Below are 19472 nucleotides of genomic sequence, written 5' to 3'. Positions count from 1 at the left end.
CAATGCTCTACCAACTGACAATGAAGCCACACAGTTGGAAGCATGCAGGGCAATTGCATGCCAGAATGAAACTTGCTGCAAAGTTTAAAAAAATTATGTGGAGCGGATTCAGAGCCACCTTAAGTAATTGAAAATTGAGGATAATTCTGAATCTGCTCCACAGGATTTTTTTAAGACCTTGCAGAGAGATTCATCTTGGCCTTCTGATCACTTTTGTGCAATAACAAATTGGGGTCACCGACTTCGTTTTTCAGATATGAGCAACTAAAGCCAAAATATAGGGGGTTTTTTTGCAAGGCTTTGCTGTTGCCATGGTAACTTGTTACGTCACAAAAATGACTGCATCTTGTTCAGCAATAATTGATGTTTCACATGGTACCATAACATTGCTGTTATGTGATAAAGTGTTGTAGTGTCAATCCTTCTAATAACAAGGTCTCTTGAAAGTGTTGAAACTGGTTTGAGCCACCTCACTTTGTCCAGAGAAGTGTGCGAGGATCACTCCAATCTTTCGTCTATAACCTGCACTTCAAACATACACTTCTTTCATAGATGCAGTAGCTCCCACTGGTGGAGCATCCGAACTAGTAATCGGGAAGGTCCGACGTAGGTTCGACTCTTGCAAAGGAGCGCTCGGTTTCTTTCCGGAAAATCCCCGAGTCACCATCGAAGAAAACACCTCACACAATTTTCATAGCCTGTTTCAGGCCCCCATATAGTCGGGAAACGAACAGCGAAAAACACATGGGAGCTGGGGTAGAGGCAAGCAGGCCACATTTCCCTTCCAGACATGCGCTTAATGACACCTTACGAGCCAAAGCAATTTTTAAAAAAATATCACGCATGACACGCTGAAAAATCCCAACTGATAGGATGTAACCAGTTAACAATCTACAAAGCAAGATGAGGTTGAATGACAAATCGAGCTCTTGGTCAGAGCGCGAAAGAACTCACCTGATAAAACCTTATTGAGGACAGTGGAACTACACGTGTAGAATGCGCGCCAAACGTACAACACTTCCAGTGCTAAGAGAAGACAATCATCTTCGGTGGGCGGAAATTTCTTGTAAAATGAAACCTGTAGGAACCGCAAACACACAAAGAATAACAATTAATTACGTGCATTTATGATCTATCGGTAAGACCAGAATCGAAAAAAAAGAAACGCCCTATTCTCCGTGAATGCGTGGGTTACTTAGCTTCCCACAGAAACTATGAAGAAGGGATGTGAGACCAGATCTTGAAATAAAAGACCTTATGAGAGAATAATGTGCTTGAGCAAGAATGACGGCTGCAAGGAGGTTGTCAAAAAACATGATTTCCCGTTTTTGTAATAATTCCACGATTAATCTACCTCATTCCGCTTGAAAAGTGTGGCTCAACATTCCAGGAAGAAAACTGGTATGAGCGGTGTCGATGACTGGAGAGAAAATTGAAGATTTATTGTCAGGTGTTCGCGTCCACCACATAACCTAAAATTTGGTCATACCACGTCGTTGCTAGGGCGAGAACGGCTACGAGATGTACCAAAATGCAAAACGCACGTGTGGGGCCTGCCGAGCCTTTGGTTGTCCAATAAGTCTACTATCTTGGCGTTCTTCCAGCCGTCGTGATCATCCTTGCTTGAGCTCCATAACAGGGAGCTTAACGGGACACTGTCATGTTAACAACCCACAACCCACTAAGAAGACATGAAATGTATTTATGGCACAAAGGGCTATTCGCGTTTAATTTTTAGCGACTTTCTGAACACATCATCACCAACTTGAAAAAACTGGCCACTTTTTTCAAGTTTCAATCCATTTCCATCCTGTCCATCCTTTGCCGCAAACAACAAAAAAATGCTTCAGTGTACTTCAATGGTTATTGGTAACAAAACTATAGAATTATTATTTGACCCAGTCTTCATTGATACAAAGACGCCTTTTAGTGTTTTGAAGTTTGATTAAAATAGCGTGACACGCCCCGTTAAGCAGGGACGAAGACGAGGTCTTCGAGAACGCCACAAAACAACAACTCTGATGAGTAAAAACAAAAGTTCTGCAAGCCTTGTACGTGTGTTTTACATTTGCGTACATTTCTACGACGTCAATCATTGACCAAAGTTGAGGTTACGTGGAGGACGAGAGCACCTGACAATAAATTCCAATTCTCTCTCGAAACATCCACACCATTCTCGCCAATATGATTCCTGGAATGTTGACACTCACTTTCCATGCCGAGCTAATTGGAGTAGTTATCGCAAAATTATTACAGTGATGGGAAATGCTGTTTTTAGACGACGTTCTCGTAGCCGCTGTCGTCGACCTCGCTTAAGGTTCTCAATAAAGGAACAATAATGCACAATTGAGCCTCCTTGTCGCAATGCATGGATGGATGGATGTTTGTTTATTCAGCCTGACCTGACCTGCTAAACGCCCCTACTCGCAGTCGGATACTGAATTGCTAAGGACGCGGCCCGACGAGGTCGGACCGAAGGAGCTGTGCTGCAGGCTAGGCGCTCGGCCCCTGAACACGACCCATGTATGACTTCGGAGCACAGCACCACAGCCAGATGGAATAGGCTGGGAGTCGATTTTGCTGAGGGAGGAAAACCGGAGTACCCGGAGAAAAACCCTCGGAGTCAGGTTGAGATCGATATCGGGGGCCCAGAGTTGAACCCGGGTCGCAGAGGTGGAAGGCACGGTTGATAACCACCAAACCATCCTGGCTCCCTTAACTGAATTGCTGGGTACACTGCAGGCCAGCGATGAGCAAAGATAGTCCACAGTACAGATATTGTTGAAATTCTCTGAACATCATCCACGGCTGCTGAGTTTGCATGCATCTATGTTACCTGCGCATAAGTCTGCGTTGCTCGTGAAAACCAGGCCTTTAAAAAGGCTTCTCCCAGGATATCTGAGACAGTTAAACTTTGCCATCTGTTGCTTTGTTAAAATCAATCATAATAAAAAAAACGTACCTTTCGAACAAGGAACAATTCTAAAGGCGTTTTCTTCTTCACAAATTTGGGAACCAATTTGAATTGTGCGTGGGCTTCAGTTGTGCTACCCAAAATACCTATTGTGACTAATACGCAAAAAGGAAATAGTTAAAGAGAAGGCAAATGTTGTCAAACGTAACAATTCACTATAAACAGGGCAGTGCTAAGAAACCAACTGGACAGATGAAGCCAGTTGGCTATCGGAATTCAGTACCATTCTCTAATTGCACAAATCCCATAATAAATTTTTTTTTGGACGGGGGGGGGGGGGGGGGGGGGTTAGGGGGGAGGGGGGAAGGAGGGAGAAAAGAGGTGCATTACCGGATTTGTACAAGTAGAAAATAGAAGGTAAAGCCAGTCGGCGGTCAGAAAAAAATTTGAAACCCAAACCAAAGGGCCACACCCATATGCTAATTATTGCTCTGAAGCACTGTTTGGGAGAAATAAATCAAACCAATTTAAACTCGTCACAAACAGATGACCCAGGGAACTGGTGCCTTAACGGTTAGCGGGGTGCCAGCTGCAATGTACAGAGAGCAGGTTTCCATGGCAACCATGGAAGCTGGAACCAAGCCCCAAAAGTGGCCACTAACCGGCACTGTCACACTGAAAGGATTTGGTGGAAACCAATTACCAGATCCTCCGAGATCTGCAGAATTCTTCATATTCTACAAAAGGCGAATTCAATAATTGCTTTATTATTCATTCAAAATATTTTCAAACTCTTAAAGGAGAAAATGAGCTTTATTTTTAACAATTTCGCACCCTCCAACACAAATAACACAATCTCATCACCAGCTTTTTTCGGTCAACGGTTCAATAATTTGCAGCGGGCTGCACTTTTGACGTCATTTTGACGTCATCGGTTCAATAATCTGCAGCGGGCTGCACTTTTGACGTCATTGATTCAATATGACGAAGTTTCTTTCCACATTTGGTGAACAGCAGCTGGTTATGGTGAATTATGCGTGTGGTTTTAACCAATCAGAAACGGGGAAATATTTTGAATGAATAATAATGATTACTATGTCACTGCAAGAGGACATATTATTCTAACCTACTCACCTCCACAGAGATACGCATAATAGCTTTGTGACCACTTAGATTCTTCTTTTAGCCTGCAAATAAACAAGACCCTTCAAAACATTTTCAAGTACCTCCAAAAAGCAACTTAAAATCTTTTGCAGATTTTAAAAAGAACTTCACCCTTAAGATCTCTTAAAAGGGTTTGAAGATCCACAGAGATTCAAAAAGATTATTTGTTTTTTTTTACCTAGACTGCTTGCAGTCCCTTCTGAGTTAGTTGAACCACCCGCTTTGGGTGACGTGACCGCTTGCGTGACCGCTTGCTGTCACGCAAGCGAGCCTCGGAAGGGACTCTTAGAAGGGACTGCAAGCAGTCGATTTTTACCAGGGATATGAATTTTTCAAAAGTTGCATAAATTATTTTAATTAGGTATAACTTTCCTTTAGTAATGTAAAAAACACTCTCACCTCAAAAATGCTGGAAGAGCGTACTCCCACTCCAACCTTAGCATGTGACACCAACCTGAAAAAATGCAGTTTGAGTGCCATAGGAACAACTAAAACAAGATTTTTTATTCAATCACAACAGATGAAGGTGCAAAATTGAATAACAATAATTATGTTCATATCATTCTGTATACTCATTGTATTATGACTGGAGAAAACCAAATAAATAAAATTTAATAAACGAAGGTGCAGTACCCCCAGTTAGCTTATATTAGCTAAAATTAATTCAATTTGAAAAGCCATTAAAAAATGACCGATATCAAGAAATGACGTTTTGACAGCTCCATGCCATGATTATCAAATTCCTATGAGCAAACTTTGGATACTCCTTAACATATAGTAAAAATGTATCTGGTTTTTGTAGACTTTGAAAAGGCTTTTAATTCTTTGGATTGGGAGGTGCTTTGGATCATCTTGCAGCACTACCGGATCCCTGAAAAAATCGAGAGGATGATCCGGGTCTTTCCCGATGGCTTCCAAGCAAGGGTTTTGCGTGATGGTGATATGACAGAACCCTTCAGCATGAGTAATGGGGGTCCGACAGAGGTGCCTGCTCAGCCCCCTTCTCTTCCTCGTGGCGCTGGACTGGGTATCTCGTCAAGCCCTTGGTGATAATAAGACAGGGATCCAACTTACCCTGCTGCGGAAGTCAGAGGACTTGGACTTTACAGACGACATAGCTTTGCAGAGCCAGAAGATCGTCCACATGTGACAGAAGCTCGAGGCATTGCAAGAACAAGCTGTCAGAGTCGGGCTCAAGATAAATGCAGCCAAAACCAAAGACATGAGGATTCTGTCCCTGGCAAACAAGGATACCATGAGCTGTGCAGGAGACAGCCTGGAGTGGGTAACAGCTCCTTCACATACCTAGGCAGCCTTATCACCACCACTGGCGGCACAGAGGAAGACGTTAAGGCCAGATGCAAGACGGCACAAGGTGCCTTCTCCATTTTAAGACCAATATGAAGATCGAAGTTCATCTCTCTGTGGACAAAGATAAGGTTCTTTGATTCCAACGTGAAGTCGGTTTTGCTTTATGGATCTGAGACCTGGAGACTAACAAAGAAGATCATTGCCCAACTCCAGACGTTCACCAATCGTAGGCTCCGGTATATCTTAGGGGTGTGGTGGCCGAAGAAGATCTCCAATGAGGAGTTGTGGCAGCAAAACCAAGCAGGAGAAGATGGATTGGCCACACTCTGAGGAAACCTGTCACCAACATCACCCGCCTGTCCCTTGAGTGGAACCCCCAGGGGACTAGGAGGCAGACCAAAGAAGTCATGGAGGAGAACCACACAGCAAGAGCATCATGACTTAGGGATGTCATGGAATAAAGTGAAACGGACTGCACAAAACCAGGTCCAATGGGAAGCTGCAGTGAAGGCCCTTCGCTCTAGACGGAGCGAAGAGGACTAAACTAACTAAACTATAACTGCTTTTAGGTGATGTCGGTTGTTACCGTAGCTGTCGTCTTCTTAAACTCCCTAATGTGTCGTGTTAGACAGAGTAAAATCCCTTAGTCTCGCTCTCAGGACTGAAAAGATAAGGGAGACATTAATTACATCCAATTTGAAAGTTGAATAAAGATGATTGATTGTTGCTATCTACTATTCTGCCTGAGCGACTTCATGGATTGCTTTCCTGCTAAACTCTATCAAAATATTCAAGAAACATTCTTTTCTGTATGGGTACAATGTACTAATGGAAAAGCTTCTGGACTTAGGCGTTCGCACATCTTTAATACCGTGGATTATAAGCTTTCTGTCTAACCGCCGACAACGCGTTAAGTTGGCTGGCTCGATCTCTAACTGGCTCCCAATAAATGCCGGCGTTCCCCAGGGAACAAAACTTGGCCCAATATTGTTTCTGGTAATGGTCAACAACTTGAGTATCTCAGGCCCGAATCCTGTACTTGGAAGTATGTTGATGATGTATCGTTGTCCGAAGGGCTTGTAAGGAACAGCAACTCAATCATCCAAACCAGTCTCAATACCATCGCCTCTTGGAGCTTCAATAACCGGATGAAACTCGATGAAATGGGCTTCACTCTGAACAAGGGCGAGTTTCGAGACGCTCTAAAGCTCAGATATGACTGGGAAATCGCCGATAAGCCATCTATTTGCGTGTGTGGCGATGTCTTTAATATTGATCATGCCATGGTCTGCAGGCGTGGAGGCTTCATAATACAGCGCCATAATGAACTGAGAGATCTTGAGGCAGACATGCTCAGCATGGTCTGCAACGATGTCGAAATTGAGCCCATCCTCCAGGAGCTCACGGGAGAGTCGCTGCCAAGCGGAGCTAACAGAGCTCCCGACGCTCGCCTAGACATCCATGCCAGAGGTTTTTGGGAAAGGCAAAGGTCAGCGTTCTTTGATGTACGGGTATGCTACCCCAACGCTGATTCTTATAGAGACCTGGACCTCAAGCAGATATACAAGCAGCACGAGAACGACAAGAAGAGATTGTATACGCGAAGAGTGATGGACGTGGAACAGGGAACATTTACACCATTAGTATTTACAACAACAGGTGGCATGGGAGAAGAGTTCAAGAGATACCATAACAGGTTGTCAGAGCTAGTCGCAGCGAAGAAAGGAGAGGACTATGCCACCACCGTCTCTTGGATACGTTCTAAAGTCTCCTTTGCCATCCTTAGGTCGGCTCTACTCTGTCTTAGAGGGTCAAGAACAGCTAAAAGAACAATTAGAAGTAATGTTCAAGAAGCGGACTTTGAATTAGATAGATGCCTTGCGAAAATCTAGGTTCTATAACTTTTATATATACATTTTTATTATTACTGGGAATAGTTTTTTAGATTTGTGATTGTTTTATATACTTATAGATATATTTCTAAACAGTTTTATTCGAATTAAAAATAAAGTTATTTATATTAATACTAATAATAACAATAACATGTGCATATATATTTTTGTTTTTTTGTTTTTGTTTGCTTGTGTAAATGAACAATGAACTTGAACTGTTTTTTATAATTGGAACAGAATATTTTCTTATGTTGTTAATAATTTCTGTATTAACTGACTGATTTTCAATAAAGGTTTTTCTTTTATTATTATTATTATTATTATTATTATTATTATTAATTACTCCAATTTTAATGCCACCTTTATTTTAACATTAAGAGATAACAAAAAAAAAAAAACCCAGGCCAAACGTCACAGCTGGACTCACCTATTTCATACTGACATATCAGTGCTATTTCCTTTTGCTCGGCTGCATATCGCATTGCTTGGTGAAACTCATCAAGAGCTTCTCCAATATGACCCTGTGACAAGGAAATCACAGAGTAACAGACTGTTATTGCAAACTATTTTGGACACCATTTCCATCTGTGATTTTATACATGTACATGTAGATAATCAATAGTTTACTTAGATGACCAAATTGCATGTAAAGCTTAGTAACTTTTAAGACAACAGATGCGGGTGATATTAAAGGGTGTATTGAAAAACCCCACTACAACAATAATTATTATGGAACGTAATCATCCTAATCATCATCACCAGTCATCCAAGTTATGCCAAGTAACAAGATTTGTTATCCTTGTTCAGATCTTCTAATCATCCACAACCGCCTTCACTGATCACTGGGTATACCAGGGTGAAATTAAGAAAGTCAACTTTACACCTATCCCTTCCAGCAACATGTGGTTGCCTACTAATTCAAAGGTATTTTTGCCCCGATTTGTGATTATGCGGGAATGGTAGATCTTAACAAGTGTTATTGAAATCCAAAAAGAAAATTGGGGGTAACCACGCATTTTTCGGTAAAATTTAAGAATCCGATCCCACCAACGCGTCGGCCAACACGTCGGCCAACGCGTCAGCCAACGCGTCGGTCGACACACCACCGACACATGACCGACACGTCGGCCAACACACTACCAACACGTCGGTCGAAACACTACCGACACGTTGGTCTAAATACTTACTCTTTATAATTTTGTTAGTTCTTTCAGTTGGAAGCAAGAACAACTTCATAAGGAACGACAAAAACGTCATTGGCAAATAGCCGGCATTTTTAAAATGAAACACTAGTACCTAGGTCTGCTCGATGTTTTGGCAAGGGTCGGTTACCAAAGCGGGGAGTTAATTTGCAAGTCGACCAACATGCTTATTTTTCGTGCATTATAAAGGATTGGGAAGCTTAAACTCTTTATTGATCATTGACTAGAGGGTTTTGTCAACTTAAAAAAAAGCGGCTCCTTTAGGAGCCACCAAGTTTGCAAAAGTCTATGACCAATTCAATTGCATTATGTTGTTCCCTTGCCGCTTAATGATACTTCAAAGTATCAACTTAGAAGCCCTGTAATAATATATATAAATGGCTGATGATGACGAAGTCTCGGGCAACGAGTGAAAACTGGGTTCTAATAACACTTGTCGTAACGGGAACTGGGTTCTAATATCACGAAATACAATATGGTAGTGAAAGTTTTCCGTCGAAGACAGTTCCGTTCAGTTTGAAAAAGGTACGTTTAGGTTTTCAACAGTTCAATAAGGCCCAAATGAGTCACCGACACGCCACCGACGCACCACCGACGCACTACCGACGCATCTTATACGTTATAAGTTTAAACAGCGGCCAACGCGTCGGCCGACAGTCGGCCGATGCGTTGGTGGGATCGGATTCTTAAATTTTACCCATTTTTCAAAGATAATTCATGGACAATATTTGTAAAAAGCTCTAAAATACAAAGCATGTATGGCATTCTTTCTCAAATTGAAGCTCAATTATCTCTAAAGAATGCATGGTTACCCCCAATTTTCTTTTTGGATACCAAGAGTACTTACGAAGATCTACTTTATCTGCATAGTTTTAAACTGCGCAAAAAAATCCCTGCATTAGTAAGCACTGGCGATAGGAAATCCGAGTATCTGGAGATGCGCAGAACATGTGCGCAATAACGATAGTAGGCACCGTCCTTAACATCTACTGGTTTGAGAGTCATTTTAACCAGCCCCCCCTCCCCCCCCCCCCTAAAAAAATTCCCAAGCAGTATTTATCTCTTACTGCTAATTACATGTTTGATTAAGTAAAACTGTTAATATTAATGAGCTGCCTTATTTTTACTTGATAATCAGCTATAATTTAGTGAAAACTTTGAAATTCACTAATAGTAAAAATGTGACCGTCTTGATTAACGAGAATAACGGCACATTTTGAATAATTCGTTTTTAAGCACTCAAAGATTGTGCGGACTTGATGTCTGACATGAAATACGATACTTAACAGACTCCCCCAAAAAACCACTTCACTTGTCAGTCAGGCAACTAAAAGTCAGAAATTATCCACTGACCCCGATCACAAAATCCTACACCCACGCTATCGGACATGACTTTCTTTGCACGCTGTAGGTTGGTATGCTGTTCAAAAACTGTTTTAAGTGTAGTTTTGGGGCCAGACCATTTTACAGTTAACTTTAGGCTCCCATCATAGAACTTGCGCGTTCATCATGATGGATCATACAGCAACTAAGTATGCACTGCCTCTTTTGTATTTTATGCGTGAGAGTTGGGACAACATGACCCACCTTGGGTAGATTTCATTTCTCGAACTTAAAACATGTCTAGGCTAGGGGCGCTTTCCTTTTGAATGGAAAGCCCAGTTTTTCCTGTGGTAAACCAGATGGAAGAGACTTTTCCACTGGAAAGGTTAAAAAAAAGTAATACCTTCAGAGGATAATTCCTCTTTTCTCGTTTCAAGGCCATGCTCTTGATGTATTAAAGGTTGGGTTTTTAGCTCGAAAACCTTTCTTATTTTAAATCATTAGTACCCAGTCTCTTAAAAAAGAAAAAGTGACTAAGTGAAAAATGAACATCTTTTAACTGGAAAATTTTCACATCACTGTTCTTTTTGATTAAAATGGAAAGTGTCCTAGCTTTTATCATGGATAGCGAAGCTGTGGTAAAAGTACCTTAAGTCTTGATACAAGACCTTTGAAGAAAAGAAAAACAGCTGAGCTTGGATAATCCTGACAGGACTCTTCTAGGATGGCAGTTGCGTTGGCAAGACCTTTGTGATCAAAAGAGAGGTTTCAAATACTATTATTAAACTCTAGTGTATAATATTATGTGGTAATTGAAATGTTTCCTTGGTTAATATTTTTTCAAACTACAGTTTGTTTACATACATACATACATACCTGTACATACATACACGACTTTATTTTATCTCGAAATTTATTATTTACAGAGTAGCTAAAAAGCTAATAATCTTGTTTATTGCTTTCCATTGTCTAATAGACATCCCTGGTGAAAAACCTCAGAGGATCCTTGAAGATCTTCAAGGATCCTTAAAGATCCTCAAGGACCTGCAAAAGATCTTTGAAGATGAGGATCTTTCAAGGATCCTTGAAGGATCTTTGAAAGTTCTTTAAAGATCTTCAATTGCAATTAGGAGTTGTAAAGATCCCCAAAGAGCCAGTGAGGATCCTGTGAGGATCTTACAAAGATCCTAGTGAGAGTAAGTTTCAAAATCTTGGTAAGGATCCTTACAGATCCTCAAGAATTCTTTGAGGATCTTCCAAGGATCTTAAAAGGATCTTTTAACTGATCTTGAAAAGATCTTTATTAAGATCTTTGAAGATCCTTGATAAATCCTCTATTAATCTTTAAGGATCTTTCAAAGATCTTTGGAAAGATCTTTGTAATCTAATCAAAGAGATCTTTTAAAGATCTTCATGACATCCTTGAGGATCTTCACGGATCTTGATAAAGATCTTTTCAAGAACAGTCAAAGGATCTTTTTAGGATCCTTAAGAGATCCTTAAACAATTCTCGAGGATCTTTTAGGATCTTTATAAAGATCCTTTGAGGATCAATCAAAGAATCTCCTTAGGATCTAAGAAAGATCCTCAAGGAATTCTTGAGGACCTTAACGGGATTTCTATCAGGATCCTTAAAGACCCTTAAAGGTCTAAGACATATGTTTGGGGGAACTTAGTAATTGCAATAAATTAGTTACCATTGCATCTTTAAAGGGGGTTCTTGAACACCATTAGGATTTTAAAGGGATTCATCTTAAAGATCTTTTTGGGATTTTTTTAAAGGATCTTTTTTGGGAGTCTTCGAAAGCTTTAGGGAGAACCTGTTGATGCCTCAATTAAATAATGTCCTGTACCTTTTTTGTCTCAAGAATTAGGATCTTTTTAGGATTATTAAAGGTTGTGACAGTCGAAACTGAGAAATAATCTAAAGGAGTAAAGGAGTTCATTTATACCAATAAATAGAAAAATCAGTGAAACAAAAACCCAATTGCATTATGTTACACGATACCTTATTAGATTTTATCAATATAGTCTGACAAAAGAATCATTTTATTAAAATTTTATTAAATGACAATGGGTTAAGTGACAAGAACCGGAACGCAAAACATCACTAAAGAAAGTGCTATTGCTCTTGTTTATACAAGGATCATTACTTCATTGTCTAGCCCAAAACAGGAACAAATACAAATAAACCAATTGTTTGTTCTATAAGAGATCGTTTACTTATTTACATGCACTAACTTAAAATGAAGTTAACATTAAGTTGCATGTCCAGTCTGAAAACATTGTAACCTGACCGTCAGCTCATCTATCCCAGTTATAATTTGAAGAAAACCATCGTCCAAAACTTGGAAACGGAAGTGAAGTGGGAGCAATGGGTGACGCATGTTCTGTCTCACTTCACTGAGATTACTAAAACTTAAACTTTCTCAAAGCAAGCTTCACTTGATGACCTTCGAATGACTTCCTTCACTTTTCAGTATGGCGTTTGTTCTTGAACCAGCGGGAAAAACCCTTAAACGATCCCCTCGAACATCATTGAAGATCAGCCATCTTGGATTTGAGCCGCTCTGGTCAGCAGTAGGCCAGCACCAAAAATTGCGGGCTCACACCAGCCACAGATCGGGCGGTTATTTCGATTTTCGGTTTACTGCAAGTCCTTATCATATTTTAGTTCTTTTACAATGTAAAATGCTTGTCCACTGGAAGGAATTGCTGATAATAACTCACCTAAAGAGGTAAGCGTTGGATAAAACAATTTTGATGCTAATTCCATGGGCTTTTGTCCTATAAATCAAAGTGCAAGTAATGTTCTATAATTTATAAGCTTAATACAAAGTGCGGGCGTTGTAACGTTTTGTGAAGTGTCTTTCTGTTTACAAATAACGAAGCTTGTAGTGGAAGGTTTTCATAATCCTTCAGAAAAATAACCGACAAAAAGCGAAGCCAACGAAATGGACATTCACATCGAATTTAATTATCCCGGTTTAAAACGCAAAAGAACGCTTGATTTAGTTACAGTGAGTCTGATGCGAGTGTTCCTACATAAACAGCCAAATGTTGACACTTCCATTGGGTGCAGAGATATCTTCTGGGATATGGTGCATGAAATTTCATGTTAAGTGGTCTGTAATTGGTGACCAAAGTCCACGATATTGTTATGTAAGCAATGAGAACCCAGATTTAAAAAATATATATATGCTTCTTTTGTTTTAGACTCCATTGCTGTTGTACTCAAGTCACCATTAAACCACTGCAATGAGCACTTTTTATAGCATTGTAGTCAAGTTGTCACTGCCTTGAATTTCTGAAGAGGTTGGAAAAAGACAATATAATACTATGTATCTTTAAATCGCATTGTCCAGAGGAAACCAAGCTTAGGTACAAAGCGAAAAAAATGTTGTAGTTACTCTAATCCTGTAAGCTAAGCTTATGTTAGGTATTATTATGCAACAACTACAGTGATGGCAATGACGGTGTACAGAAATAAAACAGGAACCCAAATATAAGAACTTTTACAAGTAAGAACGTTTTTGGCAAGTTTGTAGTTTGTAGTTTAGCCTACAATTTTAAAATGGATTCTTCTTTTGAGAAATTTAGTCAAACACTGAATACACAAATTTAATATAACAAGCTCTACCAGTACCATGTTTTCCCAGCAGCAACATAGTACCATTGTTTTAATGTTGCTTTAGTTTTGTTCTGTTTATCATGCAGAGCTTTGTACAAACTTCAGAAATGGCCCAAAATAGGCCATACCCACCAATGACAAAACCTCATTATTTTATTCTAAGAACCTGAGTACAGTCTGTAGCCTAGCCTTAGCCTACAGACTGTAGCTTGGAAAAACTTGGTTCTTACACTGTATAATTTATTCAGGTTTTTACCGTACCTTTATCAAGCAAATATTGTCACTGTAGTATTAAATATATGACTTACATGACTTGTTCACAATGGAGGGAAAAAAATAATAATTAGTGTGGGGTTGCAACTGCTGTAATAGAAGGGCTGGAAGCAAAAACCTAGTAAGTGACAATGTTTGGCCAACTTTTAGTGCTCAAAAACTAGCCCAAATTTTGCAGGTTGACTGGAAATGCACTTAAGAACATTGCTCTGGTAATTCTTTAGGCAATTTGAGCTTTATTTTCAAGAAATAAGCTATGCAAAAATACCATTGGCTTCATGTTTGAAAACAATGGAATCAGAGAAGCGGCACTTACCTTTCATTGTTCCATTAAAATTTAATGGCATTTATAAACTAATATAACTGTGTGTCGATAGCTCAACTGAATGATATGCACAGCAAAGTACACGACAGGTCGGTGGTTTGAGCCACTGATCAGAGTTATTTATTTAATTTTTTGTTCATGTCTCATGTAACTTAAATTTACCAAAGATCGATAAAATCGCAGAGGAAATCAAGAAAAGAAAAACGAGAGAAACATCTCAAACAAAAGAAAAATAATAAGTCTGATCGGTGGGTCAAACCACCAAGCTGCTGTGTACTTTGCTGTGCGCATCATTCGGATGAGCTACCGACGCATACAGTTGCATAAAGCTTGTGCTATTAAATTTTAATCAAACAATGAAAGGTAGGTGTTGCTTTGCTGATTCCGTTGCTTTCAAATGCGAAGCCAATAGTATTTTTGCATAGTTTATTTCTCGAAAAAAAAGCTCAAATCGGATAAAAACAATACCAGGGCAATGTAAGTTCATTTCCAGTCAACTTGCAAAATAGACCGTTTTTGCTTGTACATTTTGTTTTCCCAATACAGATTATGTCATAATACTCCGGAGGTTAATTGGTCGTTTCTTTTTTCTTTTGTATGTAAATCCAGCCAGCCCTGTTTACGGGGATAAACCCGATCAAAATTGGATTGATGATGAGGCAGACATATTCATGCTTGCATGCACTCTTTTTAATGAGCAAAACAAGGACTAATCCTCCTGAGTATTATCACATGATTTGTATTGGGAAAACAAAATGTACAAGAGAAAAAGGTCTATTTAGGCTAGTTTTGTGCAAAACTAAAAATTGACCAAAAATTGTCACTTACTAGGTTTTTGTTTCCAGCCCTACATTATTGTATCCTTAATCTCCATTTTTTTTATGATTTTGACAATGATAAACACATCTATGGAAATAAAGAAAGTTTAAATGATGTTTGTGCCATATTGTTGTTGTTGTTGTTGTTGTTCACGGTAGTTAATAGGAATTGGCCATTTCCAAATTCACTTTAAATTAGCATGTTTCAGATTTTCCATATGACATCCTGGCACTTATCTTAACCGTGAGGTGAATCAAAGCCATAATTGGCAGTAATCTTGGTTCTTTAATGGAGCCACAAACATCCTTGAAGATCATTGGTAAGAATATTGAATATACCCAAAATAATCACAAAGATCTTGACAAGATCCTCAAGGATAGATTAGGATCTTTGAAGATCTTTGGTAAGATTATTGAAGATCCTTACTGATCTTTGGTAAGATTCATAAAGATCTACAAAGATCTTAACAAGATCCTCAAAGGATCTTTTAAAATAATAAAGATCCTTGAGGATTTTTTTAAATTCCTTGGTAACATTCAGGAAAGATCCACAAAGATCTTAACAAGATCCTCAAAAGATCTTTTAAAATCCTTGAAGATCCTTAAAGATCCTCAAGGATCTTTGGCAAGATTCTTGAGGATCCTCAAGGATCTTGGCAAGATCCTTGAGGATCTTTAAGGATCTTGGCCGAGATCCTTGAGGATCTTTGCAAGGAATTTTGAAGATCTTTTCTAAGATCTTTATTAGGATCCTTGAAGATCTTTATGACGATCTTTGAAGATCCTTAAAGATCCTTTGAAGATTTTCACCAGGGATTATCATAATCTAAAACAAAGGAAAGTAAAAAACAAACTACAGTCTCTTTAGAGTCTCGATTCTCGACCCAATCACCAATCCTTGCAAGGATCGAGGATCAAGGGTCAAGGATCGAGGATCAAGAATGGAGAATCGAGGAATGATAATTGAGAATCAAGTAGAGAATGGAGTCAAACAAATCGAAAAACTAATGAGGTGATCGGACTTTATTACATCTGATGACAATTAGGATGTTATATAGTGAAAGCTGCATCAAAACAAAATAACCTTCAGTTAGTATTGTTTCTGGTCTTCTACACATCAAAGACTAATGTTCTGACTAGACTAATGTGGTAGCTAGTGGCTAACACTATACTCACCTTCCTCATTGCTTCCCTCGTCAAGTGCAACAAAGGGCCTGACCACTGCATGGTACCACAAGAGGGTAAGCCTAAAATTAAGTGGGTGTGGACATTGTAAAAAGATCAATTATAATAATTTTTATTATTCAATTCAATTCAATTCAATTCAATATCTTTAATTAAAGAGGTAGACGTAATAACGTGTTACAGTTTTCTAACTGACGGCCCTCTCCGAGCATTAACCCTCCCAACCAAGATACACCACAGAAGACAGACCACAACACCGGGAACTACACGTCCTACTCTTTATGACAAGTGTGCGGGTTCTTTTACGTCCCACAGGATTGTGAACATTGAAGGGTTGTGAGACGGGACCTCCAGCTAAGCGTCCTTGTTCGAGAAGACTAGAGAGTCTACCCATTTGCAGATGGGATTACAAAGGCAGCACTTTCTCCTCAGTTATTTAAAGACCCTGAGCGTTGGTCCGGCTGGAGTTGAACTCACCACTTCCCGCGTAACAGCCCGGTGCTCAACCAACTGAGCCACCAGTGCATGGTTTATGTCCTTCGTCATCATGTACTTTACATTGTGATGGTTTGTTTACCAAAAAATAATACATTCAACACAATGTCTTAAATCTGATTAATTCCCAGAACTGCACATTCAAGTAACATTCTTGAAGCAGTTATGAAATGGCTTCCCTCAAGTTAAACCAAGAAAACAATTATAGAAAGTTAAACGTGAGATAGGAGTACTTTTGGTGCATGGTCTGGAATAAATTGTGGGGAATTCACCCCACAGTACTCTGGGTTTAACTGTCTCAGTACCCTGAAGTATAGTTTAAAGGTAATGACGTCAAATTCTTTTCAGAAATGCACCAAGGCCAAAGACAAGAAAAGAAACCAGAAAGAATATAAATGCCAGTGTCTTACTGTATGCCAATGGCACCAAACTAAATACATCAATCTTATTGAAAGGGGAACTAAAAACACAGTGAAAGTTTGAAACGAAACAAGCATGCCCTAGTGTAGTTGGTGATGGACATTTCTAGTTAACCACACTGTCTTATATTATTTTCCAGATAATTTCTAAAATTTTCTTAACAGTAAACCGAGTTGGTAGACCAAGTTGAGATTATAGTCATGTACATGTACGAGGCTCAGTGTACCTTGCCACAGGAGCTTTCATATCTTCACTTTGGCTTGCTAAGTTTAAGGCTTGTATTCCAACATCCCTATTTCCAGAGAATCCAAGAAGATGACAGAACTTCAGGAGCTTAGGAGGGACAAGGGAAATAGCCAAATGAAACAGCCCATAGCCACATGACACAGCAGCTTGGAGATGCTTGAGGGCCTCCAGACTCACTGCTTCACCAGATTCCTCACTGATAGTGAGATCATCCAGTGTGCAGGATGCCGTATCATCAGGGTCCAGGGGTGAGACCACACCCACTCCAACCGACTCTGACTATCAGACAATAAAAGTCAAGGAAATAATATTACAATAATTCAAACTTGGAATCGTGTGCCGTTGAACGTGTTACTTCCAAGCAAAGGAAAGAGAAAATAGTTTGAATAGGAGGGGGGTTTCAAAATAACCAATTCTGAATAAATACTGTACACTGAACATATCATGATGCTGGTCTACAGGCCTTTTATGTCTTACCTAAAAATTCACAATATTTTCATTATTTCAATTTAGAACAAAGCTGGTAACTTTATCCCCAAATCTCAGAGTAGAGAGGAATTCTAAATGACAGCCTTTCCTGCCAAAAACCCATTTTGAGAATACTTTATTTTATTGTGGTTTAATATTTACGAGAGTGGCAGATTAATGTGCAATGTGGAAAAAAAGGATTGTCACTGTGTTTTCCCCTCCACTGACAATTGGCCAACTGTCAGCCGACACTCGACTGACACTACTACTGACAGGTGGTAAAATAAGAGACTTGGCAAACCATTTTGTCTCTCAATAAGAGAAGCTTGTAAGTGAAGCTTTAGTAGACACGGTATTTACATTTTACATGATGGTTAACGTGCGGCAAGAGGGACAGCTGTTGCTGCGTCTGTCCTTTCAAGCAAACAGCCGGAATCACGAATCCGGAATCCAGAAATCAGAATTATCCACAATTCGCAAGAACTACAACTTATCCACATAAATCACTACTAGTCCACTGGATAACTCAATTGGTTTTGCTAGATTTTATCCAGTGGATAGTGTTACCCACCTTTTGATCATAATCGAAATTTGTTTATTGTACATGGTCATTAAGTAATGATGTTTGAAATTTATAAATAAATAAACAAAGTTGTGTTTTTTCGGAGCCCACGGTATGTTCAAACTGCGGAAAAACCTTCTAACCCAAGCCAAACATATCGTCAATTGTCGACCTTGAAGTGCAATATTCATCTTCCTTTCTTGAAACAGAATCTTCAAAACTTGTTTCAGTTGTTTCCCAGCCTATTCAATGTTAGTGGGACGTCTCAAAGTTAATGAACTTAATTTCTGAATCAATAGACAATGTGAATTTGTCATATTCACAGTACTTTCTCAACCTATAATCAATAGCTTCAGTCCCGGCCCATCACTTAACGCAACACATCCTCAGGGCGCCTTGTTCCTTTAAAAGAGGCATTTTTTGTACCAAGGCAGGTGAAAAAACAAGGAAAATCCATTAAACAAGTTTAAGTTTCCTTTACTTTAATGTGGACTGCCTTAGCTTGACGATGCCATCACCACGCTCAAGTCTTTATATCCAGAATAACAAAGTCAGATCCATTTTACAGTTTACATTTCCTCAGAGTTAAATACTTGAGTGTGGGGATTATGGCAGAGTGTACAACAAGTGAGTATTAAAGTTGTTGTAGTTCTCACGAATTGTGAATAATTCTGGTTTCTGGTTTCTGGATTCCGGCTTTTAGTGCTGCCCCAAAATGACACCCGAGTGTTTATTTTTAACTGGAATTTTCCAATTTAATGGAAGACCATTACTAACTTTAAGATCTTGAGAGAGCATGAATTGAGGAGAAAATGACATCAATGGCTCACTAGTGTTAGAATGCAATGGTTGTGTACGCCGCAGAATTAATATGCAGCACGGGAGCTTTGGGCTTTCAGACTTTTAACTCACATTTTGGATATATAACAAGCTGCATTCACATGCTGAAATTTTAAGCTAGTGAGCCTTTGACGTTACTGCTTTTTTCACAATGGAAAATGGAAATGGTTAATGACATATACCTCATCTAGGGCTTCTTCTACATAATCCAGATCAGGCGGCAAATCTGCACCATTTCCAACCCCTCTCAACTCGGGAGCCCACATCAAGAATGGTCCACCAATAGCACTGATCTCACAGTAACACTTATCATACAGTTTCCATGCCCTTCGCATCAGGTAACCGCCCTTGATGTAATCAGTTATTCCTGCAATGAAGAAAATCGTATTTAAACCATGTGCAC

At 39.4% G+C, this 19472-nt stretch overlaps 1 protein-coding gene across 1 annotated transcript in view; it reads right to left on the bottom strand.

Moving 5' to 3' along the window:
- LOC138033660 (tetratricopeptide repeat protein 39C-like) overlaps positions 1-19472 on the bottom strand; it is a 46450-nt gene that overhangs the window by 11724 nt on the left and 15254 nt on the right. Inside the window, exons 4-12 of the mRNA XM_068881451.1 lie at positions 19252-19436; positions 17180-17478; positions 16030-16100; positions 10455-10552; positions 7709-7802; positions 4478-4532; positions 4049-4101; positions 2963-3069; positions 955-1078 (exon numbers count right to left, since the gene is read on the bottom strand). Of these exons, the coding sequence (XP_068737552.1) occupies positions 955-1078; positions 2963-3069; positions 4049-4101; positions 4478-4532; positions 7709-7802; positions 10455-10552; positions 16030-16100; positions 17180-17478; positions 19252-19436 (1086 nt within the window). The remainder of the gene's footprint in view (positions 1-954; positions 1079-2962; positions 3070-4048; positions 4102-4477; positions 4533-7708; positions 7803-10454; positions 10553-16029; positions 16101-17179; positions 17479-19251; positions 19437-19472) is intronic.

The sequence above is a fragment of the Montipora capricornis genome, chromosome 14 (genome assembly GCF_036669925.1).
Source record: "Montipora capricornis isolate CH-2021 chromosome 14, ASM3666992v2, whole genome shotgun sequence".
NCBI lineage: Eukaryota > Metazoa > Cnidaria > Anthozoa > Scleractinia > Acroporidae > Montipora > Montipora capricornis.
This window is presented reverse-complemented; position numbering and strand designations above follow the sequence as displayed.